This window comes from Acartia tonsa, chromosome 4 (genome assembly GCF_053477335.1).
Source record: "Acartia tonsa isolate MP-2025a chromosome 4, ASM5347733v1, whole genome shotgun sequence".
NCBI classification, from domain to species: domain Eukaryota; kingdom Metazoa; phylum Arthropoda; class Copepoda; order Calanoida; family Acartiidae; genus Acartia; species Acartia tonsa.
This window is the reverse complement of record NC_137263.1, coordinates 8,671,019-8,690,637: the sequence shown is the minus strand read 5'-3', so window position 1 is coordinate 8,690,637 and position 19,619 is coordinate 8,671,019. Positions and strand designations below refer to the sequence as shown.

The window sequence follows — 19,619 nt, the reverse complement described above, 5'->3', positions numbered from 1 at the left end:
AAATTATATGATATTTTATTCAGAACTATATAAATATTTATCTGCACTTGTTTCAATAAATTATATACACTAATACATTTTTATTTATATGTTCGGATAATTAAGATTTCGTTAATTGTTAGCCAAATTTGGCTCTGTTTTTTAGAATACAATACCATAATTTCATGCTTTTTTTAAAAGCGAAGATTTTCTATAATTAGGGTCTGCCCGTCCGTAAATGTAAGAATGTCTTTCAAACAGTATCCCATATATGTATAATACTTTTACAACAAATTTACGTAAAATTTTTTTACAACTAATACATTTTATTCTGCTTATTCAGTTCTCACACTCTACAAGGGTTGGTGTTCGTTTGCTCTACCGTTTCAGAGCTTCGCCTTTGTCTTCCATTTTATTTAAGGATTACCCCTCTCAACCCCACAAGAAAGAAAAAAAAACATAATCAAGCAGATAATCACATCTAATGAATAATAAATGTGGAAGAACCCCGCACTCCCCTGTTGTGTAAAAATATCGCAGAAAACTTAAATTGATTTTATTTACTTTATTTACAAGAATAAAAATTAAACATAGAATTATCGTATATAAGAATAAAATGAGATGAGGTTGAATTTTTAAATGATAGGTAAGCTTCAATAATCCCTTTCTGCTCTAAAAAAATAATCTATAACATAAAGTAGAATGATGTCTGTCTGTCTGTCTGTCCGTCCTTTAGGATCTCGGTAAGATCTAATTCTACTCTTCAGGGAATATACCTACTGGTCCTGTGGTGGTTTTAGGCTATTTTCTTGGGGGGGGGGGGGAGGACAGTGACACCCCCAACCCCCCAAAAAACAAAAAAATCCCCCTCATTTTTTCGTGCTGAACATTTCCTTGGTCCTTTTACGAATTTCACAAAAAAAAGTTTCTTATCACCTCTTGGGGCAAAGCCCCTAGAGGCTAGGGGCGAAGCCGCTAGTAGTAATTACAGGGCATTAAAATAAATCTTGAAAAAAGAAATCATGATGTTATAATTACTATAATTACTATAGTTATAAATAGACAAGGACGATTATGTTTAATAAACAGTAGCGAATCTGTTCGAAGGAATAATTAAAATATACGGCAAACTGTTGAGAGGTTAAAGAAAGACGAAGGAATAATTAAAATATACGGCAAACCATTGAGAGGTTAAAAAAAGACGAAGGAATAATTAAAATATATGGCCTAACGATTGAGAGAAAAAAGAAAGAGAAAACAGAATTTGAAACAAACAAAAAAAGATAAAAAGGAAGTTGATATAATTGTATTTAGAACACATATTATAATGTGTATTTAGAGAAAGAGAGATAAACCCCGAACCACTTCATTATGCAATCTACATTTTCCTGGATATTTTGTCTACGGTAGACCATAAGTGTAAATCTTTACAGTACATTGTTTCTATTTGTTAAAGCAACACATATGATAAAAGAAAAAGATTCTGTTTAAAGTAAAATGCGTATATTTCAATCAAAATCTATATTTTTGTATTTTTTACCGATCCACTTCATTATGCAAATCAAAAGAAAATCAATGAGAAAACGTTAGTTTTGCCCTTTTCTCCACTTTTTAAAATTAATTCTGATAAATTAACAATTTTTTAAGGGATTTATGCATTAATTATAATCATAAACAGTTTAAGGTAGATTTTAATGATTTTTCTAAATAAGAAATAATTGAAAAAAAGAAATTCTATCCCTATCACTTTCGAGGACAGCTGCCGACCCCCAGTCTTATGGATGAAGCTAAATACATGTAAAAAATAAAAATTTTTCTGAAAAGTATACAAAAATGTTTTTTGATGTGTTAAAAAAAATCCATTTTAAAATCTTGATTTTGAGGATGATGGCCTTTAAGATGCTCTTACTGGTGGTGATGGTGAGCTAAATGTTATCAAAGTGCATGCCCTTGAAGAAAACTTATATATTGAACTATGGTTTAATTTTTGTAGTCATAGCAGCCTCCAGCCAAGCAATATTAAAAAAGAAAAAAATTGCAATTTTAATTACTAAAATTCATAAAGTAAATAATGTAGTTTTTAGATAATGGTTATATTTCATGTCGAGAGGCTCCACTGGAGGCTGCTATGACTACAAAAAATGGTACATAGGTTAATAGACAAGTTGTTGTAATGGTCATGTACTTAGATAACATTTAGCTCACCTTCACCACCAGTAAGAGCATCTTAAAGGCCATCATCCTCAAAATCAAGATTTTAAAATGGATTTTTTTAACACATCAAAAAATATTTTTGTATACTTTTCAGGGTAATTTTTATCTTTAACATGTATTTAGCTTCATCCATAAGACTGGGGGTCGGCAGCTGTCCTCTAAAGTGATAAGGATAGAATTTCTTTTTTTCAATTATTTCTTATTTAGAAAAATCATTAAAACCTACCTAAAACTGTTTTTCATTATAATTAATGCATAAATCTCTTAAAAAATTGTTATTTTATCAGAATCATTTTTTAAAAGTGGAGAAAAGTGCAAAACCAACGTTTTCTCATTGATTTTCTTTTGATTTGCATAATGACGTGGATCGGTAAAAAATAAAAAAATTATAGATTTTGATTGAAATATAAGCATTTTACTTTAAAAAGAATCTTTTTCTTTTATTATACGTGTTGCTTTAACAAATAGAAACAATGTACTGTAAAGCTGTACACTTATGGACTACCGTAGACAAAATATCCAGGAAAATGTAGATTGCATAATGAAGTGGTTCGGGGTTTACATATAAGAATACAACACAAACACGTAAAGCCAACGTTATTTGACTCGTCAAACCCCGTTAAATGTACATTCGATTCATCTAAAATTTCTTTAAACTCTGGCAACACTGAAACACAGAATGACATTAACTGTTTTATTGTAGCTTTGCTCCAAAAAAGACAAAGAAATAAATCAATGCGCGAATTCACCCTTCCCTTATAAGTGTTCGGCATAATTAGATGATGAATTTTATGGGCTATATTGGCTATGGATAAAATTTTACCGTCATTATCCCCTCCCTCCCAATAAATACCTGGATTTAGATGTGTGCCAGTTATATTTAAAATCTCCAAGCTTGGAAGAGTCAAACAGAATCTAACCTAGAATTACATTTAATAATTATTTTTGCCTGAATTGTAAAAAATTAGATTTTGTGCTTTTCTATCCTTATTTAAAGTAACAGGATGTCTGTCTGCCTTTCTGTGTATTTCTAAGGCATAAGATCTCGCAGAACTCTGCACCGATTAAGTTCTATTTTACAGCGAAGCTTATTTTAGGTCCAGGAAAGGTTTATAACTATTTTGGAGAGAGTACCTAAATTTATCCTGCTCAAAAATCTATTTTTTTCTGTTTAAAACAAAAAATGGCGTTGCTACAAAAGACCAACTAGGCGTTGCTACAAAAGACAAACTTTACAAAAGACCAACACCTACAAAAGACCAACATTCAAAAATAGTAATACTAGAAGGTCATGGCCACAGAGCTCGGCCCCTTGGCCTGTCTAGCCGCGGGCGCTCGGCCTCCTTGCATATAATCTAACCTAACCTATGTATGTATGTTTAATGTACAGTAACTTATTTATAGTTTAGAATTTCGTGGATTTTACAAAAAGTAGTCGGTAGATTTTTTTCAAATTTTAATATTTTTTATAATATTTAGGTAAGGTTAGATTAGGTAATAGGCAAGTAGGCCGAGCGCCCGCGGCTAGGCAGGCCAGGGAGCCGAGCGCTGCGGCCATGTATTGATTATGTATTACTTTAATAGGGGTGCTGCCACTTTTACCACTAGCAAAAATACAACCACTGTGTTTTTGACAAAAAGTGGGTGTGTTTTTGTCAATTTCGTTTTTAGCTGTATTTTTGGCAATATTTTTTTATCCACTGTCAAAATTACACCTTTACTACTGTCATAAACACAGTTTTACTGTCATTTTCACACCCATGAAATTCAATGAGGCTGTCAAATTCACAGTTTTGATGACAAAAATACACCTAAATATTTTTACATTAATATAAGTATTTAAACCAAGTTGTAATAACTTATAACTTGTCGTTAATTAACAGAGGTGAATTCTTAAAAAACTTTTGCCCGGCCCACTCAATCAGTTTGCCCCACTAAAATCAGTGAGGCAAACTAAAATTAACAATAGGATTGAATCCATTTTTATCGAAGCAGAAATAAAATATATGATTATGACCCTCTAAAAACGTAATATATGATTCCATTTTTCCCTCTCTTGGTAATGATATCATCAGAGCCAAAATGATTTTTGTAATCAACTATTCCATTTTTGCCTCTCTTGGTCATGATATCATGAAGGCCGATACAGATTTTGTAATGTACCACATTAAATCACACATACTATTTAAAAATTCTGTTAATTGTAAAAATGCCTAAAATATTATGTAAAATCATAAAAATGTTACGTAAAATTTAAAAATAATTATTATATACAACACTATTATGTTGATTTAAAAAAGGAAATCAATGTTTATGCATACGCTGGTATGTAAACATGAATGTACCATTCTAGTTTCACCTCTTTTGAAAGTTGAATGGTACATTAAAAAAATCATTTAGGCCATGATGATATCATTACCAAGAGAAGGTAAGGGTGGAATTATACAATATACATTACCTTTTTTATAGGGACAAAACCATAATCATAGATTATATTTCTGCTTTTATAAACAAGATTTCAACCTCCTAACTGTATTATATCATCTATTAAATATTATGGATAAATAAGTAAATAAATGTATATTTGTCAATAGGTAGGTGTATAATTGACAAATCTTAAATTAAATGGATGTATTTTTGTCAATATGTGGGTGTATAATTGACAGCAAAACTGTGAATATGCCAGTGCAATAACTGTAATTTTGTCATACCCCCTAAAAATGCAGGTGTGAATTTGACAGTAAAACTGTGTTTATGACATCAAATCACTGTGTTTATGACAGTATTATCACTGTATTTTTGCTAGTGGTAAATCTGCCATGTACCCCTTTAATAATAAAAATATAAAGGTGTTGGTCTTATGTAGGTGTTGGTCTTTTGTAGGTGTTGGTCTTTTGTAGAGTTGGTCTTTTGTAGGCGTTTGTCTTTTGAGGCCATTCCTCTTGAGGCTAAGTGCATTTTGATTGAATCTGTTTAGATTATGTAAAATAAATAAGAAGTGATGATAATAGTTAGTTGAAAAAGTGGGACCAGAGGTGAATTCTTAAAAAAACTTTTGCCCCACTAAAATTTGGTGGGGCAAAAGTTTTTTAAGAATTCACCTCAGATCAGTTGTTGAGCTGGTTGTTGTTTTGCAACAGACTGACAGACATCATTCTATTTTCTAAAAAAAAAAGGATGAATACCTTTGTAAGATGATTGTAAGAAAGATCAAGATATTTGAGATGTATAAAATCTAAATTGATTCTGATGAGAACATACTCCCAGGTTGATGTGCTACAACAGGTCAGATTTGACAGATCTAGCCGTTGCAACCACTGAAAAATAAAATAAAATAAAAACCATTGGTTCATTAATATAAACCCTTCCTTAAATAGGCCTTAATAATATGGAGGGGAGGGAGTTTTTTTACATCCCCACACATCCACAAGACTAGAAAAATAAAAAATAATTTTAATTCTAATAACGTTAAATCTAATTTAAAAAGGTGATAATTAGCAATAAATTACCATTACCTCGTAAGGGCGGGATTCTCCTTCGATTTAAGTGATCATCTAGACTCCTAGAAATCCAGAGCATCATCCACGTGTGCGATTCTCTAACATCCAAGGACATTAGGTTAAGTAACATCCATCAGACAACCAACCCTTTCATTGCAGCAGAAGGAACCAATTTTAACGTCTTTAGTTGGGACGCGGTTGGCCCGAGATTCGAACCTATAGCCTCCACGGTGACGAAAGGATGCGCTACGTGTTTAGCCACAATCGCTGGTTTTAATTGGCAATAAATATATGTAAAAGTAAATAAAGATGCTTTATTTGATGAAGCTACAGTAAATTTTGCCAATAAACTTATAGAAAAGTAGTTTAAATTTATACTAAAATTAAAAAAGCGAGTTGCCTCGCCTATTTTTCTTACCTTGTATTTATTAATCTCAACAAATTGCTGAACCTTTCCGAGTCTTAGTTTTGACTTTCTAAATAAATATTGATGTATATAAAGGTAATATACAATATTGGCGAAGCATTTATAAAATAAAATGGAAAAGGAGACTTTTATTATTAAACCCCGAACCAAAAAATTCGGAAAATCTGAATTTTCAATATATCAGCTTTGTTATTCCTTTATGTTGATTTTACAATAAATATGAAATATATTTGCATCTTTTGGTTACATGTTTCCACTGTTAATTTTTTTTAATTAGCACCAATGAAGCGCTAGATCTCAAAAGAGTATTGGGGGAAAATACTGGTGAACAAAAAAAGATATGCCAATCCAAAACAAATCAATGGAAAAAATATTTTTTTGCAATTTTCTCCTTTTTAAAAAATTGATTCTGATAATTTAACAGTTTTTTAAGGGTTCTATGCATGAATCATTATGAAATATAGTATAAGGTAGAAATTAATGATTTTTCTAAATAAGAAATATTTGAAAAAAAGAAAGCCAATTTCTATCTCTTTAGAGGACAGCTGCTGACCCCCTAGTCTTATGGACGAACCTAAATGCATGTTAATGATAAAAATTACCCTCAAAAGTATACAAATATGTTTTTTGATGTGTTAAAAAAATCCATTTTAAAAACTTGATTTGGAGGATGATGACCTTTAAGATGCTCCTACTGGTGGTGATGGTGAGCCAAATGATACCAAAGTGCATGTCCATGATGACAACTTATATATTGAACTACTAGCGGCTTCGCCCCTAGCCTCTAGGGGCTTTGCCCCAAGAGGTTTAATCACCCAGTTTTTCGTATTTTAGATTTAAAAGAAAAAATTTTAAAAAAATTGGAGGGGGGTAGAATTTTTTTTTCTTTGGGGGGGGGGGTAATCGACCCCACTATTTCAATTTTAGTTTAAAAAAAAAAAAAAAAAATTGGGGGGAGGGGGTATTTTTCATTTTTGGGGGTGTCCCACCCCCCAAGAAAATAGTTATAAACCTTCCCGGGACCTATGAGAAGCTACCCTGTAAAGGGGAACCCGATCGGTTCAGCGGTTAGCGAGATCCTTCGCTACAAACAAACAGACAAACAAACAGACAAACAAACATACAAACAAACACACACACAAACAGACAGACATCGTTCTACTTTGTATTATAGATGATCCAATTTTTGGTCATAGCAGCCTCCAGCCAAGCAGTATTAAAAAAGAAAAGAATTACAATTTTATTTACTCCAATTCAAAAGGTAAATACTGTAGTTTTTAGAAGATGGTTATATTTCTTGTTGGGAGGCTCCATTGGAGGCTGCTACTAATACAAAAAATGGTGCATATTTTAATAGACAAGTTGTTGCAAAGGGCATGTATTTAGATAAAATTTGGCTCGCCATCACCACAAACAGGAGCATCTGAAAGGTCATCATCCTCAAAATCAAGATTTTAAAATGAGTTTTTTTAACACATAAAAAAACTTTTTTGTATACTTTTGAGGGTAATCTTTATATTTAGCATGTATTTAGGTTCGTCCATAAGACTAGGGGGGTCAGCAGCTGTCCTCTAAAGTGATAGGGATCGAATTTATTCTTTCAAATATTTCTTATTTAGAAAAATCATTAATTTCTACCTTATACTGTTTTTCATAATAATTAATGCATAGAACCCTAAAAAAATATTAAATTATCAGAATCAATTTTTAAAAGAGGAGAAACTGCAAAAAAAAATATTTTTTTCATTGATTTGTTTTGGATTTGCATATCTTTTTGGTTCACCATTATTTCCCCCAAATGCTGGTTTTGAGATCTTGTGCTACATTGCATTGGTGCTGATTGATAAAAAATTAACAGTGGAATTTTGTAACCAAAGGAGGCATCTACATTTCATATTTATTGTAAAATCATCCTAAATGAATTATAAAGCTGCTATTTTGAAAATTCAGATTTGCCTATTATTTTGGTTCTTGGTTTAGTAGAGAGAGAAAAGGAAACAAGACTGAGTCCGATCCTCTTCCTGCAAAACAAAAAAAGAACAGGCTAACCAAAAAATTAAACACTTTTAAAAAGAGTAAATTTAGAAATGGGGATGATGATTACGGATAGCTAGGAAATATGGAAACGACATTGTGTTGTTAACCGTTAAAGTTACTAACACTGGTTTCACCAGAGACAAATTCAATTTTGGTAATAAGGGGAAGGGGAATAGTAACCTTTTATCCACAGAGTAGAACAAATATGAAAGGAAATAAAATAAGACTAAATGATCTTGCTGTTTTACAGATCTTTAGTAATAAGAAAAAAATCTTCATACAACAGTATATATTTTGCTGTTTCCCTGTGCCTCAGAACACACCCCCCCCCGCCCCCCCCCCCCCCCCGCTTACTTTCAAATATAATGAAAATAAGAAGGATTATTTTTTTCGTTTGTTTCGAAAACACCACAAATTTTCATAATATAATTTTTTTATTATCACCTTATTCTTGAATTCTTCCAATAGCCAGGATAATCTAATATTACGTTCATACGCTTGCACGTAGCACTCACATTTTTCAGATCCTGAACACCTAAATATCCAAATATTATGGATATTATTTCTGTAGGTAAATGAACAAGTCCTAAAGAATTGTTTTGTCTTTTATAATATTGCATTGCACTGTAATGATCAAGGAGTGAATCCTTACTAAAATGTATATACATAAAAAGATCATCCTTAGACATTTAAAATTTTAAATATTAAATATATTTTCCATTAAGTTCTAAATGATTTTCTTTTAAAACCAATATAAACCCCCCTTTAAAAAGGACAAATAATATTTTTTTTTATTAAAGAAATCATATATAACCCTTTTCCTCGCTAAATTAGTAAAAATGCGCTTTATAAAATTGCAGTCTAATTCATTGAACACTTTCTATAACAATCATCTTTGTAGATAAATCAAAAATTATTTTTCTTTGTTCTTATTTCTTTAAAGAGACAAACTTATCAAGTTAGAATAAGACATTGAATAATTTTATTCTTTTTCATTTTTTTCCCCTGTGGTATGATTATTGTAAGCATCCTTAAAAAGTTAGGCATATGATATAAATTTTCTTCACATTTTCAATTTTTCAACTTGTGATACAAAGCTGCTAACATATATTTTGATTCAAAAAAAAAAATTTTAAATAGCGGAAAAGCTTAAGAAGCATTTTTTTCTGCATAAAATAACAAACTATGAACAATAATATAATATTATATGGAAAGTAAAGAAAAAAATATTTCTCATTCGCCTGACTATTAAACTTGAATCCTTAGTTATTAATGTTGTTGTATAGAATGCAGTTGCGCTGTTTGGTTGTTGTTCTTTGGTGTTGTGTAGTTGTGGCCTGTGCTCTGTTGTGTTGCTGTTGAATCTTTTACTGTTGTGATGCTCACAGGGATAAAGTTCAAACAACTTTGAATAAAAAATGTTGATTAAGTTTTGTTAAAAACCTAACCTAACTTTAGACAACTCAACCTTTTAAAAAACTTATTGTTTAATTACAATTTTAAACTTATCAATATCAAATAAATTTATAAATATATACGTAGATGAAGACGTTTTTTGATGGCGTTTTCTGAGACATTTTATTTTTGGCAATAAAATTAATAAGATACACAATTTTTGTTTGAGCATAAATAGCTAGTTATTACCTAATTATTTAGCCCCACTGGATTCTCCTTCGATTTTAAGTGATCATCTATAGTAGCCAGGGCATTATCCTTTTGAAGCCTGAATAGCTAGTATTCTAATTAATCATAAATATGGAGGTTCTATTTGCTGTCCCTCTTATTTCTGTGATATATCCAATTAAATTTCCCTCTCGCTACTTTTACTATTCTTTCCTATTCTTACCCTTTTTACTGGTTTTATTCTGTTGCCTCATGTAGGCCTCTCAAGCTAATTTGCAAGATTTGTACACTATTTTCTTTCTTTTTAACATGTATGTATAGTTGGAAGTATTAGAAGTGCAACTGCTTAATAATTAGGTAATGGCCGAACAACATTGAAACATAGGCGTCCAAGGGGGGGGGTAATGGGCCATTTGGCACCCCCAAAATTTTTTGAACAATACCCCCCCCAAAAAAAAATTACCCCTACCTTGGGGTATTTACCCCCCCCCAATTGAATGTTCTTAAAAAAAAAATTTGACTGAAAATTTTTTTTTTGGGGGGGGATCTATGATGTAATTGTAAAGCACTGAAGATTCCATAAAATAGATACCTAACTAAATTAAATATTTCATTAAATAATGAAAAAGAATTTATATAGGCGATTTCTTTTGGGAGGATGTCAGGGTGTCTCAAAACTAGTTATAAAACTTACCAGGACCTATAAGACGCTTCACTTTAAAGTATAATCATATTGGTTCATTGGTTAGTGAGTTAATTATTGTATTTTTATGTTCTAAAGAATGAGATACTACTATATATTTGAATAGTAGTGGCGCCCTTAGCATCTAAGAACTCATGTTTTCTAAAGGGTAAAAAGGGAGGAGAAAAATAGCCTAAAACCACTCAAAGGATTGACCTATAATAGTGTGGAACCATCATGGGATCTATGTGAAGCTTTCCTAAAAAGGAGAACTCAGTATTAAAAGTAATAAACCTTACTTACTACTTTATGTTATAGGATAGTACTTATTAACTTAATAGATTAGGTAGGTGCTTTTTTTACATAATTAAATTACCCCCCCAAAAATTTTACCCCCGGGGTAAATTAGTTTGGGGGGGGTAATTACCCCCCCCAACAAATTTGGGGGGAGTATTTACCCCCCCCAACAGACTTTAGGGGGGGTAATTACCCCCCCCAATCAAATTTTACCCCCGGGGTTAAAAATTTTGGGGGGGGTAAAAAAAAATTTCGGCGCGCTTCGCGCGCCATTTTACCCCCCCCAAACACGAATTACCCCCCCCCCCTAAAATTTTTTACCCCCCCCAAAAAAAAAAGCTTGGACGCCCCTGCATTGAAATTTACAGTTGGTAACAAATTTCTACTGTTGACTGTTGTCTATTGACTGCATGACAATAATAAGCAGAGAAAAATAATCAATTTTGGACAAAAGTTTTTAGATTCCATATGAATACCGTAAGATTACATAATCTAAGGCTCGGCTTTTTTTATTTCAAGTCTCAGATTTTTTTATTTTTGCATGCATTTTCTAAACGTTCCAATGATAGACGTAACTGGGCCTTATTTTGATATTTCATACTGCAATTGTGCGTAATTATTGATTTACAATAAAGAATGGTACAAAATTTGTAAATTTGTGTTGTTGATATGCTTGTAAATACCCACGCCTTAAATTATCCCCAAACAATTACGCTAAAAATCAGAGACAAATATTCCGCATAAATATGAATAAGTCAATCATTTTTCTTAAACATATTAACTTTTTGTTAAACCTATCTCTAAAATGTAAATTAAATAATCTATTATTCTATTATTATTTTCATGAATAATGATTATTTAAATACAGTTTAGAATGATATAAGCTTGTCCGTGTCTGTCTGTCTGTGCGTCCGGATGAAGCTAATGATTTTGCTTACCGCTGGACCGATTGGGCTCTGTGAGACCCCCAGAGGCTAATAGTAAGTCTTTAGTCTAATAGTAATAGATACTGCACATATTTCATTTTTAACAGAATCGATTTTGTTTTCTATGGAACGTTTTTTATTTGGTGACACTTGTCGCGTGTCAGATAACTTTTCTATATCGCATACAAACAAAAAGTCATTTCTTAGCAGGCAGTATCTATTCTAAAAAAATCCAATTCCAATCAATATCAAATCTGTGTTGACCGCGTCTACGAAAACAAAAATTGTAAATTACATTCTTGCGGGCAATTATTAGTTTACACTACAATACAAATATTAATTGGCTTTTTAATTATGTATCGGTGGACAATTTATTCGAGTTTGTAATTTTTTACAGCTTGGAAACATTTTACTTTCCAGGAATAAAATTCCACCTTTAAGATTTACATTATTTTCATTTAGCAAAATGGGTGAAATATGCTTTTCTCAGCTGCTATTTAAGACAAATTGCCATTTATTTAAAATATACATCTTTTCTAGCATACAACTTAGTTAGTCTCTAAATCATGCTACCAAAGACGTAAATATATTTGTTATGAAGGTTTCGTGATTATATCAATCTTACTTTTTCTTCCTCGTTTTTTTTATTACCATTGAACTTTTGCTGTATAATTCACCCAGTCCGTTTGTCTATGGTTTTTAAGCTTCTCTACTTATGTGTGTTGTTAAATTTGTTTGAATTTAGAATGAACAAAACAAGTGAATAAATAAGTTAATATATTTATTAGTATAATTATTATAATATTATTAGAAAACTCATGTCTGCTATTTCTAATTTAGAAAGATGATATAATGTGTCGACTGGAGTGAGTCAGTCTTAACTACAGGACAATCTTACATAATCAACACCACCTTTAAAAAATAATAAGTTTTATAGTGTCTGGTGTCAATCACAAATAAGAACACATTACAAACTAATAGGTAACTATAAAAGGGAAAGTTATTTGATTCACAAAAATATCTTTCATTAAATGTTTTGGTGATTTTATTGAGATAAAAAAAATACTTAGGCCCAAGCAATAGCTTATAGTTGTTTTAAAAAGCAAACCAATAAAATAACTTTTTGATAAGAAGTAATAAATATGTTTTTAATCTCGTTCCAATTGTATTTTATTTATGTTATAACTCTAGACACTAAAACTTATTCTTTTTAAAAACTTGGTGTCACAGTACTTGTTGATATGTCTTCTTAGTTGAAGATTCTACTCTGTTGTACTCCGCACAAAATTATCTTCTTTCCTTCTCTTCATTACAGGCTTCAACACGGTGCTATCACAAGGTTTCATCTGTGCACAAATATATTCAAATCATTTTTAAAAAATATTAATGTGTTAATTTTGCTACTTTGTATAGTTATTGGCCTTTCATCTATTTCTACATCTTCTTTTTTAAAACTAAGCTATGAGTCTACTAATTCACTTACTTTTCGCTTTCTCCTCCCTTTCACTTTTTGTTTGAAAGACTAGTCGCTTCACCCCTAACCTAGACTTTTATCCCAAGAGAGGTGTTTGGGAACCTACAAGCCTACAAAAAAAAAATTATTCAAATGAATGGGAGGAAAGTTTTTTTTCGGGCCCATACTTTATTTCGTTTGTTAAACCTTTGTACAAACAGTATGAATCCAAAACTGAACCAGTACAAAATTTCCCTGATAACTGTGAGACGTACGGTACAACCATTTACGAGATATTTCCGGACAGATAGAAAGAGATCCTGTTGCTTTAGTATATATGATTACAGTATAGCTTTTACAGCCACACTTCTTTTTTATGAAAAGGATTTGAACATGAAACCTGGAGAAAATAAAACTTTGATCCACAATTTGAAGAATTTGACATTCATCTAGAAAATTAAAAGGCTTAACTTATATCTTTAATCTTAATTTAGATATCAATAGAAAAATACTCTGACCTAATCAAACCCAAATTGAGTATTTAGTACTATTGAATTATTCTTTTTAATACCTAATCTCAGCCCAAATTTAATATTTAGGGCTAAGGTTAAATTATCCTTTTTTCTGTAAAATACAAATTTTTGAAATAAAAATAATTTAGTAAAAAAATCAAGTTATTTTTTATTTGTTTAAATAATTATAAATCAGTGCCTTTAATTCCTGCTTTTTAAGTGTGATGGCTGTTTAGTAAACTGACAAAATGTGCTGCTTTTGAACGAGTGCTCTTACTGACCATAATGACATCCATGCAACCAGCTAAAAAGTTAGTACTGTAGCATCCAGACCTAAATAAATAATTGGAATCACATATATAAAATATGAAAAAAATTTCTACGGGTTAGTCTCGTCACAGGGCTCTTCTAGGCTTTATTTAACCTAATCAAACTTTTTTAAATGTACAAACTTCGTGTCTGGTCCATATATTATAACTGGAAACCAGTAAAAGGTGAAATCAGGGAAAGTATATAAAAAAACTTTTTTGCAGATTCAAACTAAATATTTCAAAATCTTTTACGCCTTGATTGTTCTTGATATTACCTCTCATTACATAATGGTTATAGCTGAAACTCTAACTCAGCTGCTATCTTCATCAATATTTAGCCTTTTTCAAAGCTGTTATAGATATATAGATGGTTTTTATCGGTAGAAAATATTAGCTTAGATAAAAATTTTAAAAATGAGCTTAAATAAAAGTTAAAGTTAAGGCTAAGGAAACCATAACATTTAGGGTATTCTAGGATTGATAAGTAAAGTTCCAACGAATCTAAAAGCATAACTTTTCTACATACCTGCACATAGAGTAAATATCTGGATCTCTATAAAGAAGATAGCAGTCCTCACAGATCCTATCAAGATACTTGACCATTCTCAGCGGAGGATGGGAGCTAGAACATCCAAGGTGGGACATCTCAGAACCAATGCTCTAAATTCAAAACAAAAACAATTATATTCGACAGTCGAATGATTTTCAATAAAATATCTGAACCTCCATAAAAGATCTCGTCTTATCAGAAGCATTTTCAATCTGACATATAAAAGCATTGAAAAAGCTGTAAAAGTTTCTATTTAAGGAAACTTTGTACTAGTCCTCCGCTGGCTAGTAATAAGTTAAGTAGGACAAGCAAAAATCTGAAGAAATAATTTCCAATAAAGATTGTTTTTGACTAATAAAAATTTTACAAGATCAAGAAGTACGGAGGGTTGAACATCATACCACTTTGAAAAAAAAAACTACATCACCTGAGATCTTCTAAATTTTTTTGCCTCCTTGATCCTATCTGATTCCTGGTGTCTGGCAGAACAAATGTCAAGAGTCACAAGCAAAACTAACAAAGTGGTCAGTAAGCCTCTCGCCTGTATTGGATTCAAGCCGATCAGATTTTTATTTTTGGTGCGATAGCTTTTTTTATAAAAAGGCAAAAACAAATGGCAAAATAATATCCTTTTAGGGGTTTTAAAATTTGAAATATCAAAATTCAACTTTTGGGTTAAGATTTTTTAAACTGTTTTCCAGCTTCGCTCTAGTCTCAATTGGTAAAATAGCCTAAAATTGACCAAAAATATCTTCCAAAAAAGCTTCTCTGAAAAACACAATTGGGCCAGAAATTTCGGAGATCTTTAGCTTCAGACAAAAAGCTTTTCTACTTTATATAATAGGATTGAAGCAACATAAATGCGCCAATATCAACTTAATCAAGATATATTTTTTATCGTAGATTTTTATACAGTTAAATTGTCTATTGGCTACTCAAACCTGAATCTTAATCGTTTAAAAACAAGGAAACAAATATTTATTAGCAGCGAGATTCATGTTTAACATATTCTTTTATTTTAAAATGTCTAATAACCTATCTCTTGCATTTATTGTTTTAAATGAACTTCGAATTAAGTTTTTTTTTTTTTGCTGGTTTATTACTAATTATTCAAATATTATTTATTCTTATTGTATAAAACTTTATGTACTTTTGCATAAATCAAAATAGCGCACATGTTTAGAAAATTTAAATACAATTATTGAAATGATTGAATATTATAAGCATGTGCAAATATAAAAATTGCATAATTATCCGAATATGGATTATAATATTTAGTGAATATGTTAATTTATTAACCTAATTTTACAACTATGTAAACTTGTATAAGCGAGGCTTTTCCATCACTATGGTTTATCTGTTTATTCTATTTTTTTAAACATGAACGAACATGATAGTCAGCATAGTAGCTGTGCTCTCTCATCCCTGGGGGCTCTGTCTGACTTTGATTGGTTTATAACTCCTTGTCCTGTTCTGATTATACTAATAGACTTACACAATAGACGTAGAGATAATAGACATACAGTCGTACTGTTGCATTGTACGGCATAATTGACATATTAGTCGTTTGTTAAACAATTTGTATTTGTTCCTGTTGACGGTTACCCAAAAAGAGAGAGAGGGGACAATAGGACATTTTCTTATTCGTTGACTTAACATCTTTGGGGACTTTTAATGAATTTTGGTTGGTTGGTTTATTAAGTTGAGTGTTCAAACGATTCAACCACTAATTTTGATCTACAGAAGGGCTAATTTTGTGTGGCATCATTGGGGATGTTAATTTAATTTATCGGCCATTGTCTTATCCCTTTAGATCCATGATTGTTACCATTATGGATACATAAATGCATAAAATTTAGTAAACTTAACACAAAAAAGACCTTTGCTCAAAATCAAGTACAACCCATTTTACATCCCAATTGATTATCTATTCTAATATCTCAACTATTGTGCAAAGGCTGTAGGGCATCAGCTTAGAAAAAAAGAAGCTTTTATTTGGCCTGTTTCCATCAGGAAATGGCGGATCAAATATGAAGCCAATTAAAAACAATAAGCATTAATTACATTATCGTTTTTTATCGTTGAAATCAGCTGATTTTGCTAATGGGATTTTTTGGGGGTAGGAGATCTGCATACTCCTAAATAGCTTAAAAACTACTCTGGACTGGTCGGTCGTTACAGTCATTTATGTTAGCGAAATCGTACTTTAACCCAAAAGCTATGGGATTATTTTTAAAATGAGCGAAAAGTATTGAACACCACTCTAAACACACAAAAGTTGCGTGTAAAGAACTAATCATATATGTAGTGTAATGCAGGGATCTAAAGGGATAAGACAATGGCTGATAAATTGATGTACATCCCCGATGATGATACACAAAAAAAACCTATTATAGATTACAATTAGCTGTTCAAGCGTCAACTGAATGAGACAATCAATCAAAGTTCAATGAAAGTGCCCAAAGTTGTAAATCAACGAATAAGAAAACGTAATCAAAAAACTTTGGGGACTAGTGTAATAAACAGCCCATTGTCCCCTCCCTCCCTGAGTGTAATCCATCGTCTCAATTTCAAACATTAAATTGCTGACTTACTTTATCCCAAGGTTAAGTTTGTTTTATAATCCTGAAGTCATCATTATTGTCTTATCCGCCATGACTCATAAGAATTTGAAACAAGACACACATATGATCAGGGCTCGGCAGCCGTGTATATGCCACCAATAAACCACAGTCTTTACAACTTTAGATAATTAACCTGATTTTAACTCCGTTTAAGGCATTTATTAAGCACAAGAACGAGTTTTAATTGAGCCGAACATTGCAATTCATAAAAACTACAAATAAGTACAAGATAATTGACAAATTAAGACAAATAGAGCAGTATCGTTTTATAGGATGATATTTAATTTTTATAGATATCAATCTTAAGTGGTTGGGGGCTTAAATTCATATGACAAAAATTATAGGAAGTCTAATTTAATGAAATGTAAATTATATGACATACGATTATATGAAACAAATTAACTGTATGAAATAAACATATATAAATTGGCATTATATTGCTGAGATACTTAATCAGACAAATAATAAAATGTTCATGTAAGGAATCTTTACTCTAACAAAGTTGTATCTAAATATTTCAAAAATAAGTTTGCCACGTAGGTTAAAAAAGGAATTATTTTAAACAGCCGCTCAAGATAATTATAGCATATAAATATTGTTTTTTTTTTATAAAATCACCATGGACTACATAACTGGTAATGATTGTAGAGTTGCTACGTTTTCTAATTTTTAAACTGCTACACTTATCATCATGCCTGTCAGATTTGAAATCATTAGGACAATTCAAACAATCTTAAATGAAAGTATCTTTTCGGCTGTACTGACAGACCCTGATTGTAGAAAATTGTTTTGTTTAAAGATTAGTAATATTCAGGATGGCTTAATACATCGAAACGATCAAATTATAAATAAGTTAGAAGTTTAAAAGAATAGTTTACAAATAATCGATATAATCATTTCTAATATTTAAAAATTTGAAACAAAGAATGAAAATTATCCAAGAATCGATATTTAACTTATGAGTTTCAAAATGTTGTAATTAAACAAACGGATATGTCATAATCTTAAGAGTACCTTAAAGCTTCCCTGAAATGGAAAACTTAATCGATTCAGTTGTTAACAGATCTTAACGGACAGTCAAAAAAAACTACAGCACTTTATATTATAGGATAGGTTGAAACACATTTATATTATCATGATATTTGTTGACACTTGATGTTAGGATAAAAAATATAAAAACTCTGATTGGCTACCCCAAGCATGTTTGATGGTTAATGTTTGGCTGCGGGGATCACAAAATTGTGACTGAACCAAGGATTTAGCGCGCAACACAATTATGAGTAAACCCAGGAATGAAATTACGCACACAACACATGCACGCACTATAATATACGCTTTGCGTAAATATCTGCTCTCCACCCTTTTTAGTAATTAGATTGATGGGGAGATGTAGTGGCTGTGGGGAGGATGGTGGGGGAAGTTGTCAGATGTGTTGTGGTTGCTGTTGTTTTAATATCTTTCTAAATCTGCTTATTTCTTCTTCATTCATCAACAACTTTTCACTTTTTTTATCCAACTTTGTTTTTATGATGCATTAATTTAACAGACTTTAATATTGTCACTTATCAAAAAAACTTCTGGAGTATAGGCATCACTGTATATATTATTTGAACTCAAAGCAAATTATTACTACAGCATTCAATTTTATTGCAAGCATTTATTTCAACCCTCTTATATAAAAACTAGATAATTAGGGATGAGTTAAAAACCAAGGTTAGCCTATAACTGAGCTTCAATAAGAAATGTGACAGAAAACAGGCTTGCTGTCCATCCACAAAACTCAAATGTTTCTTTTGGAAATTTGGTCATCATAAAATTGACTGACTAACACCATTATCCCCTCCGCCTTTCCCCATTAAATCTAGCCAACCCCCTAACAACCACCCCCGAACACTTTTTATTATAGTTTTAAACTATTGCCATTGCCACCCTTTAATTTAGTCTGTATAACAATAGTGCTGCTTAAATTCGCAAAAATTATATGTTTATAAACAGACACCGGCGAATTTTGCTGCATTCCTATTCGTGAGTTTTCTAGTTTTATAATGTTCGACTGTGTTTGTGTGTGTGTATGTGTGTCTGTGTGTGAATGTATATCATAAAGATTGTATCGTATTTTACGATGTGTGGGTAAAAGCAGATTTTTTGGAAAAGGTCCCAAATTTGTATTGATATATGCAGAACACGATGTGCTGAATTTTAATTTCCAAATGTGTACGCAGTTTCTGCGGTGTTTCCTCATCCTATCTCAATCTTTACTACTAGCTAAAAAAGCTTAAAACTTTAAAAAATTAAAATTTTAAAAGTTTGAAAGTTTGAAGCCTTTTAGCTAGTAGTACATATTGAGATAGGATGAGGAAACACCTTGGAAACTGCGTACACATTTGGAAATAAAATTCAGCACATCGCAGAACACACCCTAATACAAACATATATTTTTCTCTACGTGTTTTTCCAACTAAGCATACTGTTAGTTTAGCAAAT

At 31.3% G+C, this 19,619-nt stretch overlaps 2 protein-coding genes across 4 annotated transcripts; both read right to left on the bottom strand.

Moving 5' to 3' along the window:
• Positions 1–520: 520 nt before the first annotated feature.
• LOC145315921 (uncharacterized) lies at positions 521–8,804 on the bottom strand. 2 transcript variants are annotated; one of them, XR_013878195.1, is made up of 5 exons: positions 8,602–8,793; positions 6,112–6,169; positions 5,295–5,510; positions 3,047–3,113; positions 521–651 (listed from the first exon to the last, which is right to left on the bottom strand). XR_013878195.1 is itself a non-coding variant. In XM_080156065.1 (5 exons), exons 1-5 carry the CDS (start codon positions 8,775–8,777, stop codon positions 545–547), a joined length of 540 nt encoding a protein of 179 aa, XP_080012191.1. In that variant the 5' UTR covers positions 8,778–8,804; the 3' UTR covers positions 521–544. The 2 variants fall into 2 exon arrangements, 1 of the variants encoding a protein (XP_080012191.1); XM_080156065.1 differs by having other exon boundaries at positions 5,379–5,510; positions 8,602–8,804.
• A 3,645-nt stretch (positions 8,805–12,449) lies between these two features.
• Positions 12,450–18,810, bottom strand: LOC145315919 (uncharacterized). 2 transcript variants are annotated; one of them, XM_080156063.1, is made up of 6 exons: positions 18,329–18,810; positions 14,939–15,052; positions 14,488–14,621; positions 13,850–13,983; positions 13,539–13,587; positions 12,450–13,031 (listed from the first exon to the last, which is right to left on the bottom strand). In XM_080156063.1, exons 1-4 carry the CDS (start codon positions 18,335–18,337, stop codon positions 13,866–13,868), a joined length of 375 nt encoding a protein of 124 aa, XP_080012189.1. In that variant the 5' UTR covers positions 18,338–18,810; the 3' UTR covers positions 12,450–13,031; positions 13,539–13,587; positions 13,850–13,865. The 2 variants fall into 2 exon arrangements, with proteins under 2 accessions (XP_080012189.1, XP_080012188.1); XM_080156062.1 differs by having other exon boundaries at positions 13,539–13,589; positions 13,861–13,983; positions 18,329–18,805.
• Positions 18,811–19,619: the final 809 nt, after the last annotated feature.

Excerpts from the sequence above, each read along its gene's own strand:
- LOC145315919 (XM_080156063.1), bottom strand. Across the intron at positions 14,622-14,938 it reads AAAAATTTAGAAGATCTCAG|AGCATTGGTTCTGAGATGTC; the intron begins GTGATGTAGTTT and ends TTTTGAATTTAG. Across the intron at positions 13,984-14,487 it reads GATATTTACTCTATGTGCAG|GTCTGGATGCTACAGTACTA; the intron begins GTATGTAGAAAA and ends TTATTTATTTAG.
- LOC145315921 (XM_080156065.1), bottom strand. The coding sequence starts at position 8,777 with ATGCAATATTATAAAAGACAAAACAATTCTTTAGGACTTGTTCATTTA. Across the intron at positions 6,170-8,601 it reads TGGAAGAATTCAAGAATAAG|AAAGTCAAAACTAAGACTCG; the intron begins GTGATAATAAAA and ends ATATTTATTTAG. Across the intron at positions 3,114-5,378 it reads CTTACAATCATCTTACAAAG|GTTAGATTCTGTTTGACTCT; the intron begins GTATTCATCCTT and ends ATGTAATTCTAG.